Here is a 16,174-nt window from a genome sequence, read left to right as displayed (position 1 = left end):
TTTTAACCCAGTTTATAAGAGATTGTCCAAAATTGAAACGCTCCAGGCATTTATATATAAACCCCAGTTGTACTTTATCAAATGCCTTTTTGAAGTCTGCTATGAATAGCAGGCCTGGTTTCCCAGATTGTTCATGGTGTTCTATTGTTTCCAGTACTTGCCTTATATTATCTCCAAGGTATCGCCCATGTAAAAAACCTGTCTGATTTGAATGAATGATGTCTGACAATACATTTTTAATTCTATTCGCTATACATTTTGCTAGAATTTTTGCATCACAACACTGAAGTGTAATGGGCCTCCAATTTTTTTAATGGATTGGATCTTTATATTTTCCACTTTTATCCTGTTTCAGTAATAATGAAATCAGACCTTCTTCTTGAGTGGCTGATAATCTACCATTTACATAGGAGTGGTTAAAACATGCTAATAACGGTCCTCTTAGTATATCAAAAAAGGTATGCCATCCAACCCTGGAGTTTTCCCGGACTTAAAGTCTTTAATTGCATCCAGAAGTTCCTCCTCTGTAATTTCACCTTCACATGAGTCTTTCTGTATGGCTGTTCATTTTAAATTATCAATAGAATAAAATGTCTACAATTTGCTTCAGTTAGAGGAGATGGAGGCGACTGAAACGAAAACATATGCTTAAAGTACTTTGTTTCCTCCTTCAAAATATCATTTGGTGAATCATGGGTGACTCCGTCGTTTGTAACCAGTTTCAGTAAATTCTTTTTGGTAGCATTCTTATGTTGAAGATTAAAAGATAATTTGGTGCATTTTTCCCAATATTCCACCCAGTTTCCTTTTTTTTTACTAATATATTACACTTGATCTTTCTTGAATAAGTTTCTCAATTTCTTTTTGTTTTTCCTCCAATTTATTCTGAGCCTCTATGTTACAGTTTTTATTGCTGTCTATCTGTTCTGTTAGACCTTCTATTTCCTTTGTTAGTGTGGACTCTTTTGACCTAAATTGCTTTTGTTTTCGAGATGAGTACTGAATTGCATGGCCTCTAAAGGCACATTTAAAGGTGTCCCATATAATAAGAGGATTTGCTGTACCTATGTTATGTCGGAAAAAGTCAGTTAGAAATTCCTCTGTCCTAGTTAAAAACAAGTTATCATCCAATAGGCTTTGATAAAATGTCTAATATCCTCGCCCACGTGGTAATCCAGTAAGGGTAATGTATATGCCAATTACATGATGGTCCGAGTGCATTCTGTCCCCTTTCAACACTTTTTAAACTTTTGGTGCCAACGAGAATGACATAAGAAAGAAGTCAAGACGACTAGCTTGATTGATTCTCCGCCATGTATATCTCACTAGATCAGGATATTTAAGCCTCCATATATCTACTAGTTCTAATGTATCCATGACATTCACGATTTCCTTAAGAGCATGAGGGTGATTGTTTGTAGTGTGATTTCCTTTACGGTCCATTGAGCTATTTAAAACGATATTATCATCTTCCACCATAATAATAGAGTCTTGAATTGCTTGCAAGGTTGATAATTTATTATATATATTTCAAAGAAGTGTGGATCATCATTATTTGTCCTTAAAGGTTAATGAGCCATATCTGTTTATGGTCCAATAACATAGTTAAAATAATCCATCTACCTTGTGTATCTGTTAATTAATATCATCACCCCTTTTGAGTTTCTTAGCCGATGGGAGAAGTATATTCCCCCCCCCCCCCCATTCCATTTTCCACGCAACTTCATCTAGAATTGTTGAATGGGTTTCCTGTAAACAATAGATATTATATTCCTTCTCTTTGAGCCATGTAAATATTGTTCTTCTTTTGTTATTATCTACTAAGCCATTACAATTATGACTGGATATACTTATTTCACCACATACCATAATGAGATATAAGTTTCAAATCTATTTGTCATGATATATGTTTGTAAATTTACCAATAAAAAATACCATAGTGATTGAGTGTCCATATACAGTGAGGGAAAAAAGTATTTGATCCCCTGCTGATTCTGCTGATTCTGTACGTTTGCCCACTGACAAAGACATGATCAGTCTATAATTTTTATGGTAGGTTTATTTGAACAGTGAGAGAGAGAATAACAACAACAAAAAAATCCAGAAAAACGCATGTCAAAAATGTTATAAATTTATTTGCATTTTAATGAGGGAAATAAGTATTTGACCCCTCTGCAAAACATGACTTAGTACTTGGTGGCAAAACCCTTGTTGGCAATCACAGAGGTCGGACGTTTCTTGTAGTTGGCCACCAGGTTTGCACACATCTTAGGAGGGATTTTGTCCCACTCCTCTTTGCAGATCTTCTCCAAGTCATTAAGGTTTCGAGGCTGACGTTTGGCAACTCGAACCTTCAGCTCCCTACAACTGTTGTCACCTTCTCACCAAGCTGCTTGGCGATGGTCTTGTAGCCCATTCCAGCCTTGTGTAGGTCTACAATCTTGTCCCTGACATCCTTAGAGAGCTCTTTGGTCTTCGCCATGGTGGAGAGTTTGGAATCTGATTGATTGATTGCTTCTGTGGACGGGTGTCTTTTATACAGGTAACAAACTGAGATTAGGAGCACTCCCTTTAAGAGTGTGCTCCTAATCTCTGCTCGTTACCTGTATAAAAGACACCTGGGAGCCAGAAATCTTTCTGACTGAGAGGGGTTCAAATACTTATTTCCCTCATTAAAATGGAAATCAATTGATATCATTTTGACATGCGTTTTTCTGGATTTTGTTGTTGTTATTCTGTCTCTCACTGTGCAAATAAACCTACCATTAAAATTATAGACTGATCATTTCTTTGTCAGTGGGCAAATGTACAAAGTCAGCAGGGGATCAAATACTTTTTTCCCTCACTGTAGCTATACCATGATATTTGCATTGTTACTAAGTAATCCTCCAATTGTTCTCCACTAACTGCCCCGCTAAAGTCCCTCCCCATCCCAAGTTGGGACGTCATCCCAGTAATCGGGTGACCACCCCTGTCCCCCGGATCCCTATGCCCCCGAGAGGCAAGGACCCATCCATCTAAAACAGCGCACACTGCCACCCACAAAACAGAAGCAGGCAAACCGCCAAAAGCATTTCCAATGCTCTCACCTCTCTCTCTATATAGCTATTTAAAAAATATCTATCTATTCAAATATCTTGCATATCTTATTACCCATTATTATCAATTATTATGCGTAATAATGTCGGCAGTTCATGCGTATTATTTGAACCTATAACCCGAATTTTGGCAAACAATTATTGTGATTCATCCTATATTCTCCCTAACATCCTTACCCCCTTGCAACAGATGAGGGATACACACACACACACATACACGCACATACGCTTACACACTCAACCCCTTTCCTCCACAATCAACCATAAGATTAGATGCTCAATGGTTGTTACATCCCAGAGCCCAAATCAAGAAAGGAACTGATTTACGAATGCATATACAGTTACAGCCGTTTGAGAAAGCATGCAAAATTGAGCAAGAATGGACAACAATGTGAGATTTGATTAATCTATTTAATCTATGTCATGTCCTAGGTGATGGAGATCAGATCCACCCTCTTCACATGAGACACGAACGCTCTGGTCCCCCGTTGTAACCATTTTCCCCAAGCATCTATGTGCAGTCAGACCTTTGAATTGTAAAGTGTTACTCCTAACAAATAACTAATTATGGTTGCTGTCCACTACATTGCACTAGAATGCAGCAACCATTTGGCTTCTTGTACAGTGTGTGTCCTAATTACTAAATCAACTGTTCTAGTAGTTGACGTTTGCATGAGAAGACTGCCCCTCACTGGACACTGGGTTGAAGTGTTTGGAATAATGTGATAAAGTTGGTTGTATGTGATCTGTAATTAATAAAATATAATGAATATAAAAAACAAGGTATCTAACAAATGTGGATTGAAAGGCCAAGCAAATCATTGACAAGACACAGATGTATCTGAACATGTTTATTGTAGTATACTGTTATAATACATCATATGATGAATTAAAATAGCAATTGAACACATGCACTTCCATGTTATATCAATTCATAAAGGAATACATATTTTTTTACAATGGAAGTGGTTCCACTCTGTAGGCTACTTCTAACCACATCATTTAGCTGGTCAAATTAGATTGAACACTCTAGATTTGAACACTATCTCAAAACATTGCAATATCCAAAGTGACCCTGTGTCATGTTTCTAGTTACAATGTTACCAATGATTATCTGCTAAATTCATGGTAATCTCTGTCAGAGTAGTGCTACCTAACTGTTTGATATACCATATCACTGAATGTTACAATGTGTTCTTCCCCATAAGGTGTTTCTTGGTGTTCTTCTCCGGCCTGAACAGAATAATAAAGCATTTTGGAACAAATAATAAAAAGAACAACCCAAAGCTAGAGGCGATGATAGCAAATATCTCCACAGCTACAGTGAACTTCCCAGGAGAGCTGACATAAGCTGGGATAAAGGTGATCCAGACTGCACAGAATATGAGCATGCTGAAGGTGATGAATCTGGCCTCATTGAAGTTATCAGGCAGCTTTCGAGCCAGAAAAGCCAGCACAAAGCACAAGAGAGCCAGGAGTCCTATATACCCCAACACAGCCCAGAAACCAAGAGCTGAACCCACATCACACTCTAGAATGATCCTTTGCTTGTAGGTAGTGAGGTTTTTAACGGGGAAGGGAGGGGACAGGACCAACCACAGAGTGCATATCAAAGCCTGGACAAACGTGAAGGACACCACAGTCAATCTCTGCTGTGGAGGCCCAAACCATTTCATGACATTACTGTCTGGAATTGTAGCCCTGAAGGCCATCAACACCACTATTGTTTTCCCCAGAACACAAGAGATGCAGAGGACGAAGGTGATCCCAAACGCTGTGTGGCGCAGCATACAGGACCACTCAGAGGGCCGGCCAATGAAAGTAAGAGAACACAGAAAACACAGAGTCAAGGAGAAGAGCAGCAGGAAGCTCAGCTCAGAGTTGTTGGCCCTGACGATGGCCGAAGTTCGGTGGCGGTAGAAGACGGTTGCCGTGGAGATGGCCAGACAAGCCCCGCCCACAGAGAAGGCAGTCAGGATTATTCCGAGAACCTCGTGGAAGGACAGGAACTCCACAGGCTTGAGGACGCAGCGGTCTCTCTCAGTGTTGGGCCAGTGGTCCTCAGGACAGATCAGACAGTCTGAAGAATCTGACCAGGACAAAACAACAGACATCAAATGTTAATAATAGCAGGTTCAGGTTTCATTTATTTACACATACAAATACATGTCCCACAATGCTGCACATGGGCAGTTTACAATAAAGAATGGTGAATTGCTGTGCAGCTTACATAAGATATTAAGAACATGAACGTGATTGATAGACACTACCTTTGTAGTGCTAGTAATATGAATAAACCACTACGTAGTAAACAATAACAAAAATGACCACACATTTTCTGCCAACTATTCCTATAGGCCTACCTGTGTTATTGCTGATCTCTCCCTCTGCACATGGGATACAGTCATAACAGCAGACAGGCTTTCCTTTCTGTGCAGCCTTACGAGTGCCTGGGGGACAGCTCTCACTGCACACTGACACAGGCATCTGTGTACTGTTCTTTACCCAGGTGATTTCCTTCTCGATGTGAAACCTCTGGTCAGGGGGCAGGGATGCATCATAGCGCCCCACTGTCACAAAATCCATCTTCCCACTCTCCCCTATCTGCCAGTTGACCAGCTCATAGGTGGCCACTGGGTCCCCGTTGGCATCGAAAGACACCTGGTACCCGTTACGGGAGAAGTTCACCCTCCTCAATCTCTCCAGGACCTGGTGGTTGGAAGGGCAAGGGAGAAAGTATGGAGGAAAGAGAGGGAGAGAGGGAGAGATAGATGGAGAGAGAGATGGAGAGAGGGGAAGAGAGATGGAGAGAGGGAGAGAGGGAGAGAGAGAGTGAGAGAGAGAGAGAGAGAGAGAGAGAGAGAGAGAGAGAGAGAGAGAGAGATGGAGAGAAGGGAAAAGAGAGATGGAGAGAGAGATTGAGAGAGGGGAAGAGAGATGGAGAGAGGGAGAAATAGATGGAGATAGAGATGGAGAGAGGGGAAAAGAGATGGAGATAGATAGAGAGAGGGAAAGAGAGATGGAGAGAGGCAGAGATAAATGGAGAGAGGGGAAGAGAGGTGGAGAGAGAGAGAGATGGAGAGAAGGGAAGAGAGATATGGAGAGATAGATGGAGAGAGGAAGAGAGAGATGGAGAGAGAGGGAGAGAGAGATGAAGAGAGGGGATGAGGGACGGAGAGAGGGAAAGAGAGGGAGAGAGGGAAAGAGAGGGATGGATTGACGGAGAGAGAAACAGAACCCTCATTTACCTGATGTATTTATCAGAGGTGTTACTTCAGAACCAGCTATAATGTATAGTGAGAACTCTAAATAAACAGGACATAAAATATCAGGACATTTTACTTTTATCTAGTCATTCACCTGTGTTGGTTTCACATTGAGGTTTTTGTCACAGTGCACAGTGGAGTTTGCGCTCTCTTCACAAACAATGCTGTGGATGGCGTGTGCTATGGCGTAAACAGCTTTATACACCATGTTAGTGACACGCAGCTGGGATGTATCTGTGTAGGGTGTTTTCAGCTGATGTATATCCTCACTACCATCACACACCTTCTCCTTAACCCCTACACCTGTAGTAGTCCCTACAGACAGACAGACAGAATGTTAGATAAGTAGATATATAGATAGATAGATAGATAGATAGATAGATAGATAGATAGATAGATAGATAGATAGATAGATAGATAGATAGATAGATAGATAGATAGATAGATAGATAGATAGATAGATAGATAGATAGATAGATAGATAGATAGATAGATAGATAGATAGATAGATAGATAGATAGATAGATAGATAGATAGATAGATAGATAGATAGATAGATAGATAGATAGATAGATAGATAGATAGATAGATAGATAGATAGATAGATAGATAGATAGATAGATAGATAGATAGATAGATAGATAGATAGATAGATAGATAGATAGATAGATAGATAGATAGATAGATAGATAGATAGATAGATAGATAGATAGATAGATAGATAGATAGATAGATAGATAGATAGATAGATAGATAGATAGATAGATAGATAGATAGATAGATAGATAGATAGATAGATAGATAGATAGATAGATAGATAGATAGATAGATAGATAGATAGATAGATAGATAGCTAGGACACTGTAGATACCTATCTCCAGCCGACAGCCAAAGGCTCCCTCCCAGAACTCAGTGAGCAGGGGAGAGCTGGACACCTTCTGGGGGGAGAGGTCCAGGAGGAAGTCCCTGAGGCCGGGGATGACAGAGCGCTGGATGCCAAATCCGATGGCCCCGGCACACAGGCTGAAGTGCACCATATTTGGGTCGGTGATCCAGGCCTCACTCCCGATCCACTGGCGGGGCGGAGAGGGCAGACGGTCCAACTCCTTCAGCAGGATCCTCATGTCCGCAGTGGCTACGAATGCAACCACCACCCGGGCTGTGGAGCTGTGGGGAACATGATTAAAACATAAAACATGCTTGTCATGTTTGTCATTCATTGGAATGTCTCAGTGAAGTGAACATGAAGATCAGTATTAATCAACACTTTTGTCATGCTTGAAATATGCAAATCGTGTTGGTCTCACAGGTCAGCTTTGGGAAAACAGAGAAATTAATAACAATAGCAGCTTTTACAAATATGGTTTTGTGTGAATGAAAAGTTCACAAGTAATCATGGATGACCTGCGGATCACGTCGGCCACCCGTTGCACTCTGCTGAGTGGGTTGGTACGGTAGAAGGCTTCAGAGTACTCCACACAGATGCCCTGCTCTTGTGCCGCCTTTAGGAACGCCGCCATGCCGTTATTACCGTAGTCGGAGTCGGAACGGACCGCCCCAATCCAGGTCCAGCCGAAGTATCTGATGAGGCGGGCCAGAGCGGCAGCCTGGAACTGGTCACTGGGGATGGTTCTGAAGAAGGTTGGAAACTGTTTCTTATCACTCAGACACGCACAGGTGGAATAGTGGCTCACCTAGGTAAAAACAGACAGTCGAAAACATGAAAAAGAACATAATGTCGGCCAAACAAGTCTCATTTATAGGCTACTTCCTTATTTTTTCCCTTTAGCTATGTAGTATGATGTTAGGGATACATTAATAATAAAAAGTAAATGTATTGTTTTTCATTAGGCCAGAATGAAAAGGATACACATTTCTACCCAAGACCTTGGTCATTCTACTCATGTTGAAAATAGTTTAATAAGACATACTGGTGCTGAGAAATACATGAGTAAAAAGTGTGACACCAATCCCTGGTCTCCCATAACAACCTAGCCTATGAAAGATAGTCCTCAGATTGTTTAAATGCCTCCAGACGTTCTCCAGACTCATAGTCCTCAGTCTATGTTCAAATGCCTCCAAACGTTCTCCAGACTTCCTCCACATAATTTCACACAGAAATGTATATTCCTGAAGGAGAGGAGAATACAGTTGGAATACAATAAGTTAAAAGTAGATTTCTTTCCTGAAAGAGAGGAGATTAAAGTTGGAATAGAGTAAGTTAAAAGTTGAACTCTTTCCTGAAAGAGAGGAGATTAATGTTGGAATACAGTAAGTTAAAAGAAGCTGAATGATTTCTTTCCACAGGAGTTTACCTGAGGAATGCCAAAAGGGCCGATGATGCGCGACATGCTGATGGTAGGTGTGGAGGCAGACTCGCCCACAATAGCTGTCACCGTAGCCGACCCCGAGCACTGTTCTCCGGTATCAAACATGGGGTCCAGGCCGTTAGCCAGCTGGAAGGCCACTTTCACGGCCATCGGGACTGAGGCGCAAGAGTCGTGCACTTGATAACCAAGCGTGACACCCGGTAGCAGGTCCGAACTGTTGTTTATTTCCTCAACTGCGAAGACCATGGCGCGCGAGAAGCGCAACTCACGGGAATCCATACTGTAAATAGAAGATGGGTGAGTGAGCACCTCTTGACTAAATGGTAAACTAGCACGTAGAATGTATTTTTATTGAATAGAGTTACCAGGGCAAACAGCCTAATATCTATTCTCATATTCCACACTGTCTATAGGCCTACACATTTGTTATCTGCAATTGAGGACATTGTAGGATAGCCTCCATTTTGAAAATATGATCCTTTGTAACAGTAGGCTTCACCTACTCTCTATGACACAAACACATGGTTTCTCTGTCTTTAAACACACTGTTTATCTCTCTTTAAAACAAAGTTTATCTGTCTTTAAAACACTGTTCATCTGTCTTTAAAACACTTTATATGTCTTTAAAACACTGTTTATATGTTTATCTGTCTTTAAAACACTGTTTATCTGTCTTTAAAACACTCTTTATCTGTCTTTAAACCACTGTTTATTTGATTTTAAAACACCGTTTATCTGTAATTAAACACATTGTTTATCTGTCTTTAAAACACTTTATCTGTTTTTAAAACATTGTTTATCTGTTTATCTGTCTTTAAAACACTGTTTATCTATATTTTAAACACTCTTTATTTGTCTTTAAACACACTGTTTCTCTGTCTTTAAACAGACTCTTTCTCTGTCTTTAAACACACTGTTTCTCTGTCTTTCAACCAAGCGTGACACCCGGTAGCAGGTCCGAACTGTTGTTTATTTCCTCAACTGCGAAGACCATGGCGCGCGAGAAGCGCAACTCACGGGAATCCATACTGTAAATAGAAGATGGGTGAGTGAGCACCTCTTGACTAAATGGTAAACTAGCACGTAGAATGTATTTTTATTGAATAGAGTTACCAGGGCAAACAGCCTAATATCTATCCTTATATTCCACGCTGTCTATAGGCCTACACATTTGTATTCTGCAATTGAGGACATTGTAGGATAGCCTCCATTTTGAAAATGTGATCCTTTGTAACAGTAGGCTTTACCTACTCTCTATGACACAAACACTCGGTTTCTTTGTCTTTAAAACATTGTTTCTCTGTCTATCATAAACAGTTTATCTGTCTCCCCACACAGCCACAGTCCCTGTCCCCCACTCCCTCTTGCGCTCACTGACCTCCCGGTGCACTGCAGGGGTTCAGGCAGGCTGGTGTAGCTGTGTTCCACAGTGTTCATGTCGTAGTGGATGGAGAAAGCACCCCCGATGACAAAGTCCCCGTCCTGGGAGAACGCCGGAGGACGAGGGGTGCCCTGGAGCCTGCATCTGACAGACTCCAGCCCAGAGCCAGAGGCAGAGGCAGACCAGAGCAAGGAAAGCCCACCAGCCACCACAGCCAGATGTAGAAGACCCAGACTACCAGCCAGACTTGGATCCAGAGCAGGAGCCGGAGAGAGACTCATTCCCCTGATGTGTAGAAGGTATGGGGTAACACAGCGCCACACAGACCCATGTCGGTCAGGTTGTCTCTCTACTCCGAGTTAAATACTATCCCACTGGCTTCTTCTGTGGGGATTCCTCTGGGGATCACATTGTGGGTATGGCCATGTCAGGGAGGGAGGGGCTAGAGGCTGCTCTGCTCACCCAGTCAGGTCCTGCTTCTTTAAGCTATAGAGAGTTTATGCACCAGTGTAAGCCCTATGTTGACTGTAGTGGTTTATATAGACATAAACATACAGTAGACACACAATAACAATCTGCCTCTCTTATATTTCCCCTACAGTCTAGTCCTCTTGGCATGCTGGCTCTACACAGTATTTCCCCTACAGTCTAGTCCTCTTGGCATGCTGGCTCTACACAGTATTTCCCCTACAGTCTAGTCCTCTTGGCATGCTGGCTCTACACAGTATTTCCACTACAGTCTAGTCCTCTTGGCATGCTGGCTCTACACAGTATTTCCACTACAGTCTAGTCCTCATGGCATGCTGGCTCTACACAGTATTTCCCCTACAGTCTAGTCCTCTTTGCATGCTGGCCTACACAGTATTTCCCCTACAGTCTAGTCCTCTTGGCATGCTGGCTCTACACAGTATTTCCCCTACAGTCTAGTCCTCTTGGCATGCTGGCTCTACACAGTATTTCCCCTACAGTCTAGTCCTCTTGGCAATGCTGGCTCTACACAGTATTTCCCCTACAGTCTAGTCTACAGCACTTCACCCCAGCTGCCATTTGCCATTATTTTTGTAGGTCACTTGATGTCATCCTACGGATGTTGAGTGACATTCAAATGAGTTGGCGGTCATCCCGGTCAGTAGGGAGTCGTTTTCGCCCTCTGCCGGTCTGTACCTTTGTTGTCCCCAATGTCTGCTGCTTGACCTTGTTTTATGAACCGCCGTCTTTGAAATTTTAAGGATGGAAGCAACCTGACGCTCACTGTATCCCTCTGCCAGTAAAGCCAGAATTGAACCCTTCTTTTCCTCACTCAAAACTTTTCTTTTCAACTCTTTTGGCATGGTCAATAGTTATTTTTTGATTAATATTATTTTTGAGGTAATATTAGCACTGTTTTTGCCATCCAGCTGGTCCTATTGCAAGAGGATAGTGATGACCACAGAAGTGTTTTTTATACTTTTCCTCGTTAAATAAGATTTGGTTAAAAATTGATTTGCATTTTAATGAGGGAATTAAGTATTTGACCCCCTCTCAGTCAGAAAGATTTCAGGCTCCCAGGTGTCTTTTATACAGGTAACGAGCTGAGATTAGGAGCACACTCTTAAAGGGAGTGCTCCTAATCTCAGTTTGTTACCTGTATAAAAGACACCTGTCCACAGAAGCAATCAATCAATCAGATTCCAAACTCTCCACCATGGCCAAGACCAAAGAGCTTTCCATGGATGTCAGAGACATGATTGTAGACCTACACAAGGCTGGAATGGGCTACAAGACACTTGGTAAGAAGGTGACAACAGTTGGTGCGATTATTCGCAAATGGAAGAAAAACAAAAGAACTGTCAATCTCCCTCGGCCTGGGGCTCCATGCAAGATCTCACCTCGTGGAAATGCAATGATCATGAGAACGGTGAGGAATCAGCCCAGAACTACATGGGAGGATCTTGTCAATGATCTCAAGGCAGCTGGGAACATAGTCACCAATAAAACAATTGGTAACACATTACGCCGTGGAGGACTGAAATCCTGCTGCGCCCGCAATGTCCCCCTGCTCAAGAAAGCACATATACAGGCCCGTCTGAAGTTTGCCAATGAACATCTGAATGATTCAGAGGAGAACTGGGTGAAAGTGTTGTGGTCAGATGAGACCAAAATCGAGCTCTTTGGCATCAACTCAATTCGCCGTGTTTGGAGGAGGAGGAATGCTGCCTATGACCCCAAGAACACCATCCCCACCATCAAACATGGAGGTGGAAATATTATGCTTTGGGGGTGTTTTTCTGCTAAGGGGACAGGACAACTTCACCACATCAAAGGGATGATGGACGGCGCCATGTACCATCAAATCTTGGGTGAGAACCTCCTTCACTCAGCCAGGGCATTGAAAATGGGTCGTGGATGTGTATTCCAGCATGACAATGACCCAAAACACACGGCCAAGGCAACAAAGGAGTGGCTCAAGAAGAAGCACATTAAGGTGCTGGAGTGGCCTAGCCAGTCTCCAGACCTTAATCCCATAAAAAATCTGTGGAGGGAGCTGAAGGTTCGAGTTGCCAAACGTCAGGCTCGAAACCTTAATGACTTGGAGAAGATCTGCAAAGAGGAGTGGGACAAAATCCCACCTGAGATGTGTGCAAACCTGGTGGCCAACTACAAGAAACGTCTGACCTCTGTGATTGCCAACAAGGGTTTTGCCACCAAGTACTAAGTCATGTTTTGCAGAGGGGTCAAATACTTATTTCCCTCATTAAAATGCAAATCAATTTATAACATTTTTGACATGCGTTTTTCTGGATTTTTTTGTTGTTCTTCTGTCTCTCACTGTTCAAATAAACCTACCATTAAAATTATAGACTGATCATGTCTTTGTCAGTGGGCAAACGTACAAAATCAGCAGGGGATCAAATACTTTTTTCCCTCACTGTAGCTATACCATGATATTTGCATTGTTACTAAGTAATCCTCCATTTGTTCTCCACTAATTGCCCCGCTAAAGTCCCTCCCCATCCCAAGTTGGGACGTCATCCCAGTGATCGGGTGACCACCCCTGTCCCCCGGATCCCTATGCCCCCGAGAGGCAAGGACCCATCCATCTAAAACAGCACACACTGCCACCCACAAAACAGAAGCAGGCAAACCGCCAAAAGCATTTCCAATGCTCTCACCTCTCTCTCTATATAGCTATTTAAAAAATATATGTCACACCCTGGCTCTGGGACTCTATATGTTGAGCCAGGGTGTGTTCATTCTATGTGTTATATTTCTATGTTGGGGGTTCTAGTTCTTCTGTTTCTTTGTTGGCCTGAGTGACTCCCAATCAGAGGCAACGAGTGTCAGCTGTGGCTGGTTGTCTCTGATTGGGAGCCATATTTAAACTGTCTGTTTTCCCTTGGTGTTTGTGGGTTTTTGTTCCAGTTGGTCATTGTTACCTAGGACGTTACGAGTCGTTTTGTTGTTTTGTATCGTGTGTGCAATTTAACTAATTAAAGTATGTTCGCTCAACACGCTGCGCCTTGGTCCTCCTCTATTAACGACGATCGTGACAGAAAAACCCACCATACAAGGACCAAGCAGCGTGTCCAGGAGCAGGCAGCCTGGACATGGAAGGAGATACAGGCCGGGACAAATCGGCGTCCGTGGGAAGAGACGGTGGAGGCGCGCCGGAGAGAGGAGCAGCGGCGCCAAACGGGTCAACGTCGGACAGGCGAGAGGCAACCCCAGAAATTTTTTAGGGGGGGGCACACGGCATGGACGACGGGGCTGACGGAGGCAGACAAGGGGCGTATTCAGAGGGCCACCAGGTTACGGGGGTCACTGGTAAAGGAAGGGAAGGAAGGTTTAGAGGCACGGCGAGAGGTACTGGGGTGTGTTACCAGTCCGGTCCGGCCCGTTCCAGATCCCGGTATAGAGCCAGTGGTGTGTGTCCCCAGTACGGTCCGGCCTGTCCCTGCTCCACGCACTAAGCCTACGGTGTGCGTCGCCAGCCCAGTCCGGCCTGTCCCTGCTCCACGCACCAAGCCTACGGTGTGCGTCGCCAGCCCGGTCCGGCCTGTCCCTGCTCCACGCACCAAGCCTACGGTGTGCGTCGTCAGCCCGGTCCGGCCTGTCCCTGCTCCTCGCACCAAGCCTACGGTGTGCGTCGCCAGCCCGGTCCGGCCTGTCCCTGCTCCACGCACCAAGCCTACGGTGTGCGTCGCCAGCCCGGTCCGGCCTGTTCCTACTCCACGCACCAAGCCAGGGGTGCGCATCGTCAGCCCGGCCCGGCCTGTTCCTGCCACTCGCACCAAGTCTACGGTGCGCGTCGCCAGCCCGGCCCGGCCTGTTCCTGCCACTCGCACCAAGCCAGGGGTGCGAGTCGTCAGCCTGGTCCGGCCCGTTCCTACTCCACGCACCAAGCCAGGGGTGCGAGTCGTCAGCCTGGTTCGGCCCGTTCCTACTCCACGCACCAAGCCAGGGGTGCGAGTCGTCAGCTCGGTCCGGCCCGTTCCGGCTCCACGCACCAAGCCAGGGGTGCGCGTCGTCAGTCCAGCACAACCCGTGCCTGGGTCACCGGTGCCTGGTAAGGTACCGGTCAACTGCTCCACTACGGAGCTGAAGCTAACCACTCCTGCTACGTCCAGTTCAGCTCCAGCCAGCGGGGCCAGACCGGACCAGGGGCGCTATGGGGGGTTTATTGGAGGGTGGTGGGCAAGGCAGGAGCCAGAACCGCCGCCGAGGAGGAATGCCCACCCAGCCCTCCCCTGTTTTGTTCTAGTGGAGGCGCGGTCGCAGTCCGCGCCTTTAGGGGGGGGTACTGTCACACCCTGGCTCTGGGAATCTATATGTTCAAATCAAATCAAATCAAATTTTATTGGTCACATGCGCCGAATACAACAGGTGCAGACATTACAGTGAAATGCTTACTTACAGCCCTTAACCAACAGTGCATTTATTTTAAACAAAAAAAGTAAGAATAAAACAACAACAAAAAAAGTGTTGAGAAAAAAAGAGCAGAAGTAAAATAAAGTGACAGTAGGGAGGCTATATATACAGTAAAATAAAGTGACAGTAGGGAGGCTATATATACAGGGGGGTACCGTTGCAGAGTCAATGTGCGGGGGCACCGGCTAGTTGAGGTAGTTGAGGTAATATGTACATGTGGGTAGAGTTAAAGTGACTATGCATAAATACTTAACAGAGTAGCAGCAGCGTAAAAAGGATGGGGTGGGGGGGCAGTGCAAATAGTCCGGGTAGCCATGATTAGCTGTTCAGGAGTCTTATGGCTTGGGGGTAGAAGCTGTTGAGAAGTCTTTTGGACCTAGACTTGGCACTCCGGTACCGCTTGCCGTGCGGTAGCAGAGAGAACAGTCTATGACTAGGGTGGCTGGAGTCTTTGACAATTTTGAGGGCCTTCCTCTGACACCGCCTGGTATAGAGGTCCTGGATGGCAGGGAGCTTTGCCCCAGTGATGTACTGGGCCGTACGCACTACCCTCTGTAGTGCCTTGCGGTCAGAGGCCAAGCAGTTGCCATACCAGGCGGTGATGCAACCAGTCAGGATGCTCTCGATGGTGCAGCTGTAGAATTTTTTGAGGATCTGAGGACCCATGCCAAATCTTTTTAGTCTCCTGAGGGGGAATAGGCTTTGTCGTGCCCTCTTCACGACTGTCTTGGTGTGTTTGGACCATGATAGTTCGTTGGTGATGTGGACACCAAGGAACTTGAAGCTCTCAACCTGTTCCACTACAGCCCCGTCGATGAGAATGGGGGCGTGCTCAGTCCTCTTTTTTTTCCTGTAGTCCACAATCATCTCCTTTGTCTTGGTCACGTTGAGGGAGAGGTTGTTGTCCTTGCACCACACGGCCAGATCTCTGACCTCCTCCCTATAGGCTGTCTCATCGTTGTCGGTGATCAGGCCTACCACTGTTGTGTCGTCGGCAAACTTAATGATGGTGTTGGAGTCGTGTCTGGCCATGCAGTCATGGGTGAACAGAGAGTACAGGAGGGGACTGAGCACGCACCCCTGAGGGGCCCCCGTGTTGAGGATCAGTGTGGCAGATGTGTTGTTACCTACCCTTACCACCTGGGGGCGGCCCGTCAGGAAGTCCAGGATCCAGTTGCAGAGGGAGGTGTT

The 16,174-nt window shown here is 44.7% G+C and overlaps 1 protein-coding gene across 1 annotated transcript; it reads right to left on the bottom strand.

The window, feature by feature from the left end:
• Positions 1–4,282: 4,282 nt before the first annotated feature.
• LOC311105931 (extracellular calcium-sensing receptor-like) lies at positions 4,283–10,206 on the bottom strand (the record flags this gene model as incomplete). Its single annotated transcript, XM_084148165.1, has 7 exons — positions 10,073–10,206; positions 8,680–8,974; positions 7,769–8,058; positions 7,236–7,531; positions 6,459–6,679; positions 5,462–5,807; positions 4,283–5,187 (listed from the first exon to the last, which is right to left on the bottom strand). The coding sequence occupies exons 1-7, from the start codon at positions 10,129–10,131 to the stop codon at positions 4,283–4,285; spliced, it is 2,412 nt and encodes an 803-aa protein (XP_084004291.1). The 5' UTR covers positions 10,132–10,206.
• Between the last annotated feature and the right edge of the window lie 5,968 nt (positions 10,207–16,174).

The sequence above is a fragment of the Coregonus lavaretus genome (assembly GCF_964263955.1).
Source record: "Coregonus lavaretus genome assembly, chromosome: 30".
Classification (NCBI taxonomy): domain Eukaryota; kingdom Metazoa; phylum Chordata; class Actinopteri; order Salmoniformes; family Salmonidae; genus Coregonus; species Coregonus lavaretus.
Note: the sequence above shows the minus strand (reverse complement) of the source record. Positions and strands in the feature narration are given on the sequence as shown.